This window comes from Leucopleurus acutus (genome assembly GCF_964270905.1).
Source record: "Leucopleurus acutus genome assembly, chromosome: 1".
NCBI classification, from domain to species: domain Eukaryota; kingdom Metazoa; phylum Chordata; class Mammalia; order Artiodactyla; family Delphinidae; genus Leucopleurus; species Leucopleurus acutus.
In genome coordinates, this window is record NC_139142.1 from 28,972,983 (window position 1) to 28,987,583 (window position 14,601).

General features: G+C 44.3%; 1 protein-coding gene across 2 annotated transcripts in view; it reads left to right on the plus strand.

The window, feature by feature from the left end:
• ZFYVE1 (zinc finger FYVE-type containing 1) overlaps positions 1–14,601 on the plus strand; it is a 49,471-nt gene that overhangs the window by 11,236 nt on the left and 23,634 nt on the right. For both annotated transcript variants that reach the window (XM_082852361.1, XM_082852362.1), the window contains exon 3: positions 11,305–11,809. In XM_082852361.1, coding sequence (XP_082708487.1) covers positions 11,305–11,809 — 505 coding nt within the window. The remainder of the gene's footprint in view (positions 1–11,304; positions 11,810–14,601) is intronic.

The following is a 14,601-nucleotide window of genomic DNA, read 5'->3' on the forward strand; positions in this document are numbered from 1 at the left end:
TTATTAGTTTGAGTAATCTCTGTGAAAAATACTTTAAAATGAAAATTCAGCGGTTAAGCAAGACTGGGGAGGGATGGCAGAGGCTTTCATTCCTGGGAAAGCCCCACTGTCTTTTGTACTTGTCTCTGAGTAGAGGCTGTTTGAGAATCCTGTAATTCATTCTGCACACCTTTCTGGTCCTTGTGGCCAGTAATTTGTTCCATTGTGTGGATATACCGTGATATCTTCACTCACTGTCGATGGACATTTTTTATACCATATATATTGTTTGATTATTGTCTTTCTTCTCTCCATTACAATGTAAGCTTTATGAGGACAGTGATTTTTTTTTAATTGGGGTATAATTCATGTAACATAAAATTAACCATTTTAAAGCGAACAGTTCATTGGTATTTGGTATATTCACAATGTTGTGCAGCTACCACCTCTGTCTAGTTCTAAAACATTTTCATCATCCCAAAAGAAAACCCTGTACCTGTTAAGCAGTCCATCCCAGAGGGCAGTAGGTTTTTTTGTGTGTCTTTTTTATACAATGTTTATTATTTTCCAATTATAAAAATAACATAGACTTATCATGTTAAAATACTGAAAATACAGAACTACAGAAAAGTATACAATTTTATCTTAATTTTACAATAGAAGAAAGCCACTAGTATCTCAATCCTTTTTAAGGTTGCATTTACTTTTTTCAAAAATAGTTTTATTGAGATATAATTCACATACCATACGATTCACCCGTTTGAAGTGTACAGTTTAATGGCTTTTAGTATAGTCGCAGATCTATGCACCCATCATCACAGTCAATTTTAGAACATTTTGATCAGACAGTGATTTTTTTCCCCTTCTGTTCATCCTCATCTAGAACAGTGTTTGGCATATGGTAGGCACTCAAATAATATTTGTCGAATGAATAAAATGTATTAATGAGAATAAATCAGTTTAATCATTATTTAGCAAACATTTAATGAGTGCCTACGATGTGCTGACAACTGAGGGAGATAGAAAGTGGCACTAAGACACTGAACTCACCCTTGAGGAGAGGACAGCCGAGTGGTAATAGAAAACAAATACATAGGGAATTCCCTGGCGGTCCAGTTGTTAAGACTTGGGCTTCCACTGCCATTGACCCCGGTTTGATCCCTGGTCGGGGAACTGAGGTCCCACAAGCTGCTCGGTGAGCAACAACAACCACAACAGCCAAATACATAGACGTAAGGTGGGCTTCCCTGGTGGTGCTGTGGTTAGGAGTCCGCCTGCCAATGCAGGGGACATGGGTTCCAGCCCTGGTCCGGGAAGATCCCACATGCCGCAGAGCAACTAAGCCCGTGCACCACAACTACTGAGCCCGCGCTCTAGAGCCCGTGAGCCAGAACTACTGAGCCTGCGAGCCACGACTACTGAAGCCCATGCGCCTAGAGCCCGTGCTCCACAACAAGAGAAGCCACCGCAATGAGAAGCTCGCACACCACAACAGAGAGTAGCCCCTGCTCGCCGCAACTAGAGAAAGCCTGCACAGAGCAACGAAGACCCAACACAGCCAAAAATAAAATAAATAAATAAATTAAAAAAAAAAAAGAAATAAGGTGAATGACCTCAGAGCAGTACAGAGAGGCCATTATGGAAATTCAGAGGAGGGTGATAATGCTGGAGTGGTTACTATTGTTACTTAAATAGTTATATGCTATACTGTTACTTCACCAGGGCTCCACTATCACATTCCATGTAGAACAGAAACCAGGCCCCTTTCAGTGTCCACCTCAGACATCAAAGATCTCCTTATAAAGCTGTGTCATCCATTAAGATCTTCAACATAAACTGTGAGAAAGGCACTTTAGGGAGTCTCTAGTGTACTAATAATTCTTGGAATCATGTGACTTCATTGTTATGAAGACTGAATGCTTTCTTATGCATAATATATGTATTATGCAATCTTATAACATCTTTTTAAAAAAATTTATTTTTGGTTGCATTGGGTCTTCATTGCTGCATGTGGGCTTTCTCTAGTTGTGGCGAGCAGGGGCTACTATTTGTTGTAGTGCACGGGTTTCTCATTGCGGTGGCTTCTCTTGTTGCGGAGCACAGGCTCTAGGTGCGTGGGCTTCAGTGTTGCGGCTCGCAGGCTCAGTAGTTGTGGCTTGCGGGCTCTAGAGCACAGGCTCAGTAGTTGTGGCGCACGGGCTTAGTTGCTCTGCGGCATGTGGGATCTTCCCGGACCGGGGCATGAACACGTGTCCCCTGCATTGGCAGGCGGATTCTTAACCACTGCGCCACCAGGGAAGTCCTAACAGCTTTTTTCTTTTAATTGAAAATATACATCCTTTTGAGGGAGGGAGTGGCATGTGTTGAGTAAATTTCTAACTTGTCCCATTATCCCTGATTCTTTAATGAGGCATTTATTGGAAACCTTCCCTCTGGAGGGTTTTTGCTTGGGATCGATAATGTAATGAAATTCTGCGGTGGTGGTGACGAGTGTGGCCTAGAGGCAGACTCGGGCAACTGCAGCAGTAATATCAGTCAGCACTTCTCTCACATTTACTGCATGCTTCCACTGTGCTGAGTGCTTGATGTGCATTAATAACTCACTTAATCCTTACAGTGACCCTGTAAAGTAGATTGCGTTGTTATCCTCATTTTACAGGAGAGAAAACAGAGGCCCAGAGAAGTTAAATAACTTCTTTATTCTAAAGTCAGTGAGTGGTCGAGGCAGATTGGACCCTTAATGGTAACACTACGCTGTTCGCTTCCCCAGAGGGAATATAGCATTTAGACATTCTGTGCTGTGTCCTTTCATTCTTGTAACAAATAAGTGTAGATTTCCTGTTATGTGTCAGGCTCTGTGCTAGGGCTACAGTGGTGAACAACATGGCCCAGACCCTTGCCAGCCTGGAGTACATTGTAGTGGGAAGCTCGGAACCAGGAATAATGGGAAAATGTTATCAGAGATGGTGGGTGAGGAATGGAGGCTGTGAGCGAGGGTTGAGTAAATTGTCCATAGTGTGATCCAGGTAGAGGTGGATCTGAACCTAGCTCTTTCTTTCTTTTTTTTTTTTTTTTTTAACCTCTTTATTGGAGTATAATTGCTTTACAATGTTGTGTTAGTTTCTGCTGTACAACAAAGTGAATCAGCTATATGCATACATATATCCCCATATTCCCTCCCTCTTGAGCCTCCCTTCCACCCTCCCTATCCCACCCCTCTAGGTGGTCACAAAGCACTGAGCTGATCTCCCTGTGCTGTGCAGCTGCTTCCCACTAGCTATCTATTTTACATTTGGTAGTGTATATATGTCCATACCACTCTCTCACTTCGTTCCAGCTTCCGCTTCCCCCTGTGTCCTCAAGTCTGTTCTCTACGTCTGCATCTTTATTCCTGCTGTGGCACTAGGTTCATCAGTACCATTTTTCTAGATTCCATATATGTGCGTTAGCATATGGTATTTGTTTTTCTCTTTCTGACTTAGTGTACTCTGTATGACAGACTCTAGGTCCATCCATCTCATTACAAATAACTCAATTTCGTTATTTTTTATGACTGAGTAATATTCCATTGTATATATGTGCCACATCTTTATCCATTCATCTGTCGATGGACATTTAGTTTGCTTCCATATCCTGGCTATTGTAAATAGTGCTGCAGTGAACATTGTGGTACAGGTATCTTTTTGAATAATGGTTTTCTGAGGGTATATGCCCGGTAGTGAGATTGCTGGGTCATATGGTAGTTCTATTTTTAGTTTTTTAAGGTACCTCCGTACTGTTCTCCATAGTGGCTGTATCAATTTACATTCCCACCAACAGTGCAGGAGGGTTCCCTTTTCTCCACACCCTCTCCAGCATTTATTGTTTCTAGAGTTTTTGATGATGGCCTAGCTCTTTCTTTTTAAAAAATTAAAATAATTTTTCCATTGGAGTTTATTATAGGATATTGAATACAGTTCCCTGTGCTCAGCTCTCGTCTTCTGTCTAGCCTGGCGTTGTTACTGCTAGGTCCTAGAGCCTTTACCAGAGCGTGTGTCTGTTTTTATAGCTGGCCAGATATGGGTATCTGATAAGGCTATGCCACTTAAAAGGGGGCCTCCATCTTCCATCTGGAAGCCCCTTGGAAGAGTCCCTTGAGGATGACGTGGATCTTGAGGATGACTTGGTATTTCCAGTCTGTCCTCAGAATTCAGCATGGCTTTGGAAAACTTTTTATGGAGATATAAATGGAGAGCTGAACTGGATGAGCTGGGTGAAGTCAAAGAAACTGACCATGGTGCTAAAAATGACCCTTTAAAAAAATTTATTTTGTGGGTCATCTCTACACAGAAACATTTCTCTTTCCTGCTAGAGGAGGAGGGGAGCTGCAGGCAGCGCTGTGAGGCTATGTGTCAGAAGCACCACTGGTAGTTAGAAGACATGGTAGGAGAATTCCTGACCTCTCAAGTAATGGAACTCTTTGGGGACACTGGAGTGGAAGAAAGTGATCTTTGCCCTTATCAAATGTGCTCCATGTGTTTGCAAGGCCCATCTTGTGACTTCTGCGGTCTTAAGAAAACATTTGATTGAGAAACAGTTGTTTTAACATGAAACTCTATTGACACATACATGGATAAACACAAAAATATAGACTCCTTTGAGGATAGAATGAAAGGTAATTTTCTGAACTAGCTGGGTTGGGGGAAACAGGCTTACTAGAACTTTCTGGCAATAGGAGTTTGCTATTGGAATGGAACCTCCTTTGGTTTTGGACTTTAAAAATGGAGTGGCTACTGATCTGTATGACACTGTTTAAGTAAAATTCTGCCTGAAAATTAGGCCATGGACTTAAATCATTGGCTGGAGTTTGAGTTCCCTCACTTTCCGCTTCTCCTTTCCTTCCCACAGAAGAAGGAAAATGTTACCTAAATTCTATACTTGTGCTGGTCTAACATCATTAGGTCAGTGCCAGACACTAGATGAAGCTTGATACATGTCTGTTGATTTGCAGACTGAAAAAAAAACACACAGCCTAAAAGCTGAGAATTATGTTTTACTCCGTGACCTTACTGAGGACTATAGCCTGGACTACAGCCTCTTAGATGGCTCTGAGGAACTGTTTCATAGGGGTTAAGGGAGGAGCCAGGATATATGGGCGTTTTTGCTGGGAAAACCCCCCCAAAAACCTTGTCGTCCAACATCAAAAGATTACTGCTAATCACAAAGAACAGGCACCTCAGGTTAATGATTTTAGTGCTTTTCTGTGTATGGGAACGTGCAAGAGTCTGGGCTCACTGAAATTATTCCTTTGATATACATCTTCACTGTCTAGGGTCAGTATCCTGTTTTTCCTCCATCCTGAATCCCCCTCAGGGTGAACCATGGGGGGAGGGGTGGCTGCAGTGACTGATGGCTTGATGGGGGCAATATTTGTTGTTTACCAGGATGGCAGGCAGCATTCTTTGTTTACTGAAATGGCAGGCAACTGTTTTTGGTCTACAGATTAAATGAAGTAATCAAGTTTTAGTTTCCTTCTGGAATAGTGGTCCCAGTTCTGATAAGATCAAGAATCTGTTTTGGTTTCTTTGGGTTCTGTCTCTTCCTCTGGACTCAGGCAAAAACGGAATGAAAGGAGAATAACCCACAGACCATCACATAAAAGTAATTAATGGGAACTTAACTTTGGGAATAATTTATTAATTTAGATTAATTTTAGAATCTCAGTGGAGAGAGATAAAATTGTCTTCGTTGGCTCGGGGGTGGGATTTATCATGAGCCTTAGGTCGTGGCGGGGAGCAGCCACGCTTCCCTTAGCCCTTTCCATTACTTTGGGGAAGGAGCTGATTTTTGCCCTCAGCTAAGGGAACACCATAAAAATTTAGAGGACTGTCTGATTGTCGTTGGTACAAATCAGATCCTTTTCACCCAGAGAGACCAGAACTGAAAGGACCTCAGTGCGGAGCTTCTTTGCTTTGGAGTGTTTGCCGGTGTCTTTGGAGTTTAACTTTTAGTCTCTGTTGAACTTTCTTCCTTCCAAGGCTTTTTACTTCAGTTTCTATCCCACCTCTTGCTTTTCCCTTCCAAGGCCTCCTCAGAACAAAGCCCATGTGGTCATTCTTCTTGGAATAATTCTCTGATGGCTAAGACGGAATTTCTTTTTTTTAAAATTTATTTACTTTATTTATTTTTGGCTGTGTTGGGTCTTCGTTGCCGCACACAGTCTTTTTTAGTTGAGGTGAGCGGGGGCTATTCTTCGTTGTGGTTTGCGGGCTTCTCATTGCGGTGGCTTCCCTTGTTGCGGGGCACAGGCTTCAGTAGTTGTGGCACGCAGGCTCAGTAGTTGTGGCACACAGGCTCTAGAGCTCAGGCTAAGTAGTTGTGGCACATGGGCTTAGTTGCTCCGCAGCATGTGGGATCTTCCCAGACCAGGGGTTGAACCCGTGTTCCCTGCATTGGCAGGCAGATTCTTAACCACTATACCACCAGAGAAGTCCCTAAGAAGGAATTTCTTGAGGGAGACTGTCATCATTCCCATTGCCTGCTTGGGGCAGAGGTTGACTTTGCACTGCTGTAAACTGCTTTGAACTCTGAATTGGAACAGTGGAGATGATCGAGTACTGTTACATTTCATTTTAGAAACTCTCCTTGGAACTCTACACAAAGTGAAAAGCTTTGTGGGTGAGACAGTGATAGAGAGAGGGGTGTACTGTTTGGTTTCTTCAAGATGGATATGATATTAGATAGTACCTTGACTAAGAGTCAGCTATAAAGTCAGTATTAATAATACTATGTTGCTTTGCTTACCGGGAGTGGAAAGGAGCTATCAGGAGCAAGCAGTGAGATCTTTCATTTTCAGATAGAACAGTTTAGATCTCACCACATTGGCTACTTTAGTCCCTGGATGAGCAACTTCAGAGCCACAAGCAGGCCCGAGCCCGCTGCTGGTGCTGCTGCCGTGCCCCTGGAGGCTTTCCCAGTGGCCTCGTCTTTACAGATAATGAGTGATATTCATCAAGTGCCTACTGCTGCCAGGCGTTGTGCTGTGCCCTTTGTGTGCTTTATCATTTAGTCCTTTCAGTAGTATCTGTTATTATCTCATTTCCCTGAGGCTTCAGTAGTTAAGTAGCTTTTCCAAGGCCACATAGTGGCAAAGATGGGAGTCGAATTGGGTGTTTCTGACTTGCCTGAGGTCCACGCAAGCTGGAGGAGGACTGAAGGCGGGAGGTTGGGGAGGAGCGGCTTTGGGGTGTTGCTCCTGCTTTTGCTGTTATGTAAGGGCTGAGGACCATTTCCAACATGTCTCATTTCTCATTGCTGTGGCTTCTCTTGTTGCGGAGCATGGGCTCTAGGCACACGAGCTTCAGTAGTTGTGGCATGCGGGCTTCAGTAGTTGTGGCTCGTGGACTCTAGAGCGCAGGCTCAGTAGTTGTGGTGGACGGACTCAGTTGCTCTGCGGCATGTGTGATCTTCCTGGACCAGGGATCGAGCCCGTGTCCCCTGCATTGGCAGGCAGATTCTTAACCACTGCGCCACCAGGGACGCCCTGGCAGGCGGATTCTTAACCACTTCTTAACCACTGCGCCACCAGGGAAGTCCTTCTTATCTTTTCTTGACCTTCTCCTCCCCTGATTGAAAACCAGTCTTGCTACCACCTAGGCTGTTCTCTCCTTCCTGGCTCAGGGGAAAATGCCCACAGGGTAAGGATGAATTGAATAGCGTAACAGGGAGCAAAATAATGTGAAATGCAGAAGGAAAAATGAAGCATGGTTTCAGTTTGCCAGGCATTTTCCCATTTATCTGTTGATTTGATTAGCAGCCAATACCCAGTCAGGGGAGGCAAAGATGGTTATATCCTCATTTTACATGTGAAAAAGTGCTATCAGTGCATATTAAATGATCATCTAGGGCTCCTTGGTAGAAAAATAGGCCTGAGGTTTGAGCTCCACCTCCCAGAATTCTTTGCACTGGACCCATCTGCACATGCCCAACACATGAACTTGTATGTTTAACATACCCCAGGACACCTGGTTCCAAAGTAGTATCCCCAAATGCTGACTCGAATGAGCTATTTCTATATATTATGTATGTCATTTGGTGGTACTTAATCAATATGAATCTTGAGACACTTAATTCTGTACCTAACGGCTCCTACAGGCCCCTTTTCAGGTGCCCACTCTTGAGTATCCTGGATAGCAGTTGCTGTTTTTTGGGTAACAGATTCATGAAGGAGTAGATTTCCAGGGGAGAAAACTCCTGGGCTGAGTCTTCTTCCCCAGGACTGTTTCATGGCTCTTGCAGCCGGCCCTCTGACCTTATCTGACTCCTTGTTGGTAGAGGTTTATGGAGATTTTGTTTTGTTTCTTTTGTGTCCAGCTTAGCAGCTTGGAACAAGGCTGACTGAGTGACACCAGTCCAGAATGGGCTGTTCTGTGTAACTTCTTGTTCCTCTCGGTTGCTTGGGAGATCAGTGAGCCCATTATCAAATGCTGCTGTGTGTTAAGCCCTGTGGAAGATACAAGGTGGAGAAAAGTGGTTAAAGTACCTAGCAAGGTGCCTGGCATTCATTCATTCAGTAACTAGATATTGAACTCCTCTTATGTGCCAGGCTGTGTCCGAAGTACTAGGGATGTAAAGATAGACTCAGTTCTGCCCTCATGGATCTAGTGAAGGGCACTGTCACTGCAGTGGGCATTCAGTAAATGAAATTATTAATATTATCATTAACATTAAGGCTATTAACATAGCAGTAGTGATGTTATTAATAGAATAATGAGTGGTTTACCATCTTGATGAGTTATGAGAAATGAAGACATCATATTATCACACCCAGTGGTCTGTCTACATTTGTCTAACTTCTCTTTATCAAACCAGCAGACTCTTGAGAATCAGGGTCCTGTGTGAGTGACTTATTGTGGGTGGTGTAGGCAGGATGCAACCAGGCCTCCAAAGGCCACTCCAGCCTGGCCCCCAGGGGAGCTCTGGCATGTGAGTGGCCTCATAGCTTTCGTGATGTTTGCAGCCATAGGTCATTTCCAAGGGTCACCCTCAGGGGCTGTAAACTCCCAGGTGATTTTGACTAAGTCTAGTAGCCTGATAACCGGCCTCTGAAGAAGAGTTGCAGGTGTGAGCCTTTCGAACAAAAATACACACAGAAAAGATTTGGGACCTGGGGAATCCAGCCGGAGAACTGACAGGGCCCCTCTGATTATGACTTTTACTGTATCTGACTGTGAAAAGACCTTCAGAAAGGGATGGCCAGCCCTTCACTTCTGCCTTCCAGATTTTATGCACGTTCCTCTTTGGCCAACTCTAACCCAGAATCGTAGGGGGAAAGGGATTCTAGGATATGTAGTTCCCAGCTGAACCGTGTTAATGACAGAACAATGACAGTGACAGTGACAGTGACAGCAGTGTTTTTTCTCTTGTGGCTGGAGGATGCTAGGTGTAAAGGTTCATCACTCCTTTAGCTGGAGTAGAACACTGCCTATTTGAATTAGGAGCTTTGACCCCTGGGTTCTGTATTATAAGAGTTAGAGACCCTGAGCATCTTTCTGGAGCAGTCTGGGATCTCAATGGCACCAGGTCTCTTCCTTCCTGGCATGACTTTTTTTTTTTTTTAAAGATTTATTTATTTATTCATTCATTCACACATTCATGCTGCGCCGGGTCTTAGTTGCAGCACATGGGATCTTCACTGTGGCATGAGGACTTCTTAGTTGCAGCATGCATGCGGGATCTAGTTCCCCAACCAGGGATTGAACCTCGGCCTCCTGTATTGGGAGCGTGGAGTCTTACCCACTGGACCACCAGGGAAGTCCCCTGGCCTGACTTTTTACAAGGACTGCAGTGTTCTTTAAACTGTACAGAGGAATTATGGATGGGTAAAATTTGACTAATAAGTTGTTCTTCTTTTTTTAAACAGTTTTATTTAGATGTAATTCATATTCACATGTATTTGTCATCCTTTTAAAGTATACAATTCTACAGTTCAGTGTTTTTAGTATATTTATAAAGTTGTACAGCCCTTAGCACTATCTAATTCCAGAACATTTTCATCACCCCAAATAGAAACCCTGTACCATTAGCAGTCACTCCCTATTCCTGCTTCCCCTAGCCTCTGGCAACCACTAACATACTTTCTGTCTCTATGAATTGGCCTGTAGTGGACATTTCATATAAATGGAATTATAGAATATGTAACATTTTGTGTCCGGCTTCTTTCACTTAATATAATGTTTTTAAGGTTCATCCACGTTGTAGCATATATCAGTACTTCCTTTTTATGGTTGAATAATATTTCATTGTATGATATACCACATTTTGTTTATCCATTCATCAGTTGATGGACATGTGGCTTGTTTCCACCTTTGGCTATTATGGATAATGCTGCTATGAACATTCATGTTCAAGTTTTGTGTGGACATGTGTTTTTAGTTCTCTTGGTTTATACCTAGGAGTGGAACTACTGAGACATATGGTAAGTCTATGCTTCACTTTTTGAGAAGCTGCCGTACTGTGTTCCAGAGTGGCTGTGCCATTTAACATTCTCACCAGCAGTGTATGAGCATTGAAATTTCTCCATATTCTCACCAAAACTTGCTATTATCTTTTTGATCATAGCCATCCTAGTGGGTGTGAAGGGATATCTCGTTGTGGTTTTTTTTTTTTTTTTTTTTTTAAACCCTGTCCGCTCCCTACCCCCTCGTTGTGGTTTTGATTTGCATTTCCCTGATGACTATGGTGTTGAGCATCTTTTCATGTGCTTATTGACCATTTATATATCTTCTCTGGAGAAATGTCTATGCAGATTTTTTGCTTAATATTTAATTAGGTTATTTTTTTCTTGTTGAGTTATAGGAATTATTTCTATATTCTGGACCACTAGTCCCTTATCAGATATGTGATTTGCAAATATTTTTCCCATTCTTTGGGTTGTCTTTTCACTTGATGGAATCCTTTGCAGAATAAAAGCTTTTAATTTTGATGAAGTTCATTTTATCTCTTTTTTCTTTTGTTGTATTGCTTTTGGTGTCATATCTAAGAAGCCATTGCCTAATCCACGGTCATAAAATTTCCTCCTATGTCTTCTTCTAAGAGTTTACAGTTTTAGCTCTTTCATGACCACTAAGTTCTTATTACTGACTGAGGCTTTAAAAGTTCCCGTTAGCTGTTTGCTAGGGGTAGGTGCTGGGTGAGAGGCTTTTATCCTGGGACTTCTTTTCCTTGCCACCTTGACAAGTCAATCAAGGGGCCCTGGGAAGCACTTGTTCTTCTTGCAGGTGTTTCTAGCTATTTTGCAGTTTCCATATTTCATTGTCTTTTTTGTTTTTTCCTTTTTTTGGGAAGGTAACGAATGAAGAGGACTTTATTAGGAAATTGGACTGCAAACCTGATCAGCATCTGAAAGTGGTTTCCATTTTTGGAAATACTGGGGATGGGAAGTCTCATACCCTCAACCACACTTTCTTTTATGGCCGGGAAGTCTTCAAAACCTCCCCTGCCCAGGAGTCCTGCACTGTGGGAGTGTGGGCAGCATATGACCCAGTCCACAAAGTAGCAGTGATAGACACAGAAGGGCTCTTGGGGGCTACAGTGAACCTAAGCCAGAGAACACGGCTGCTGCTTAAGGTCCTGGCCATCTCAGACCTCGTCATCTATCGAACTCACGCAGACCGGCTGCACAATGACCTCTTCAAGTTCCTTGGGGACGCCTCAGAAGCTTACCTGAAGCACTTCACCAAGGAGCTCAAGGCTACCACTGCCCGCTGTGGCCTGGATGTCCCCCTGTCCACCCTGGGCCCTGCTGTTATCATTTTCCACGAGACTGTGCACACTCAGCTGCTAGGCTCTGGTGAGTAGATGGGGTACTATGTCACACATTGACCTTCCTGGGTACATTGGGCTGCAGTAGCAACTTGGTGGTGGTAGATTGCCCAGAAAAATTTCTGCTTGGGCAAGACATAAGGAAGTGTCTCAAGAGGGATGGAGTGATTAACCACGTCAGAATCTGCTCATGATCAGGATGTGGATTGAGAATTGCCTGTTGGCTTTGGCGGTTTAGAGTCCTTGGGAATCTGGATAAGACTGTTTCCCAGGGATGGTGGGCATGAAAGCCTAATCAGAGTGGGATCAAGAGAACAGAAGGAGAAAACTTAAGGTAGTATATTCACCTCTTTCAAAGAGTTCTTTCTATAAAGGGAAGCAGACAAATGAAGTGATAGCTGGAGGCTGATTTGGGACTTCAAGGAGTTTTCCCTTTTTAAAAATTTAAGATGTGAGGTATTGCAGACACTTGTGTACTGATGGGAATGACTCACTAGAAAAGAAGAAGTGCAGATGTAAGAGAGAGAGCAGGAGTGAAGTACAGGTGGAGGGTTGACCTTAGGGGCATGGACAGTTCATCCATGACAGCAGGAGAGAAGGTAGATTATATGGACATGGTTACTGGTAAGTAGGCAGATGTGGTGGATGTGTGTGTGGAAGTTGTCTTATTGTTTCTATTTTCTTAAAGAAATGGGAAGCAAGAGCATCACCTGAGTGGGAGGATGAGGGAGCAGGCACAGTGACAGTGATTGGATGCAGGTAGGGACGGTAGTGTGGGCCCCTAAAACAGTTACATTATTTACGTTCATTCAGTCAACAAAGTCTATTAAGTGCACAGTGTCATGTGCTGAGCACTGGGGCCCCAAGCTGAAAAACAAAAAACAGTTCCCACCCTCGAATAGCTGATAGTCTAGTAGGAGAGACCGCACGTGTTCTGTTCTGTGGTGGATGTAGGTCCTGGAGCTGTGAGAGTGCAGAAGAGGGGCCCTTTACACCTCCTTATGGGATCTAGGAAAGAGGAGGTGACATTTGAACTCTAGAGACTCGGCTATATAGAGGAGGGGAGTAAGGATGCTCCAGAAAGAGCAAACCCCTAGTATTTTGAAGAGCTCGTTGTGTCCAGGGAACTGTAGGTAGTTGTACAGTGAGTTCCTGGATTCCATTCTCACCTCCTTCAATGCGTCCTCCACAAAGCATGGGGAGTGATGCTTTTTAAAAGCTTAATTTATAATTTAGATCATGTCATACTCTTGCTTCCAACCTGCCAATAGCTTTCCACTAAATCAAAATAAAATCCAGGGCTTCCCTGGTGGCACACTGGTTAAGAAGCTGCCTGCCAGTGTAGGCGACACGGGTTTGAGCCCTGGTCCGGGAAGATCCCACATGCTGCGGAGCAACTAAGCCCGTGCGCCGCAACTACTGAGCCTGTGCTCTAGAGCCCATGAGCCACAACTACTGAGCCCACGTGCCACAACTACGGGAGCCTGTGCTCCGCAACAAGAGAAGCCACCTCAATGAGAAGCCTGCGCACCACAACAAAGAGTAGCCCCCACTCAGCTCAACTAGAGAAAGCCTGCGCACAGCAACGAAGACCCAGTGCAGACAAAAATAAATAAATAAAAATCCAGGACTTCCCTGGTGGCACAGTGGTTAAGAATCCGCCTGCCAATGCAGGGCACATGGGTTCGAGCCTTGGTCCGGCAAGATCCCACCTGCCGCGGAGCAACTAAGCCCGTGCGCAGCTACTGAGCCTGAGCTCTAGAGCCCGCGAACCACAACTGCTGAGCCCGCATGCCACAACTACTGAATCCCGCGTGCCTAGAGCCTGTGCTCCACAACAAAAGAAGCCACTGCAATGAGAAGCCTGCGCACCGCAACGAAGAGTAGCCCCCGCTCGCTGCAACTAGAGAAAGCCCATGCGCAGCAATGAAGACCCAAAGCACCAAAAAAAAAAAAAAAAAAAAAATCTAAACTCCTAATTACGGTGTCCTCACTCTACCTCCTGCCTCTGTTTCTGAACTCTTTCTCTAGTTACCCCCTTTCACTCTCTCCGCTAGCTATACCAGCCTTTTCTCTGTTCCCATCTTTGCATATGCTACTCTGTCTGCCTGGAACAGTCTTTCCCCAGTTAGCCGTCCTCTTTCAGATTCATCGCAACTCTCACCCCATTGGAGCCTTTCCCAAGTGTCTCCTTTAAAGTGGTCCTTCCTGCACCCTGGTGGTCACAGTCTTACTGCATCACCTTGTTCATGTGCATCAGGGCACCTGTCGCTGTCTGAAATCATCCTGTTTGTTTGCTTACTTGTTTTTGGCCTTTTCCCCTTGGAATGGCAACTCCGTGAAGGCAGGAACCTTGCCTGTCTTATTCACTGCTGCCTTTGAAGAGCCTGGATGAGTGCTTGACACACAGTAGACTCTCATCAGATATTTGCTGAATGAAGGGGCTCAGTGTGTCTGAAGCATAGATGGTGTGGGAGGGAGTAGTGGACATACTCAGGGATCAGATCATGCGTGGATGGCCTTGATTTAGGTCACAAGTATGACAAGAGCCCCTGAAGGATTCTAAGCAGGGAGTTACGTGATCAGATCTGTATTTTCAGAAGATCCTCTGTGGCCTTTTGCAGGATGAACTAGAGAGGCATGCCTGGAGGCAGGGAGATGGCCAGAAGGTTATCACCATACTAGGTGAGGAGTGATGGGGCCTGAGCCAGGGCAGGGGCAGTAGGTGGGAAGTGGACAGACTGGGACTGTATTAAGGAGTTAGAATCTGAAGGACCTGGGTCTAGTGGGAAGATGAGAAATCTAAATATTCCGGAATGG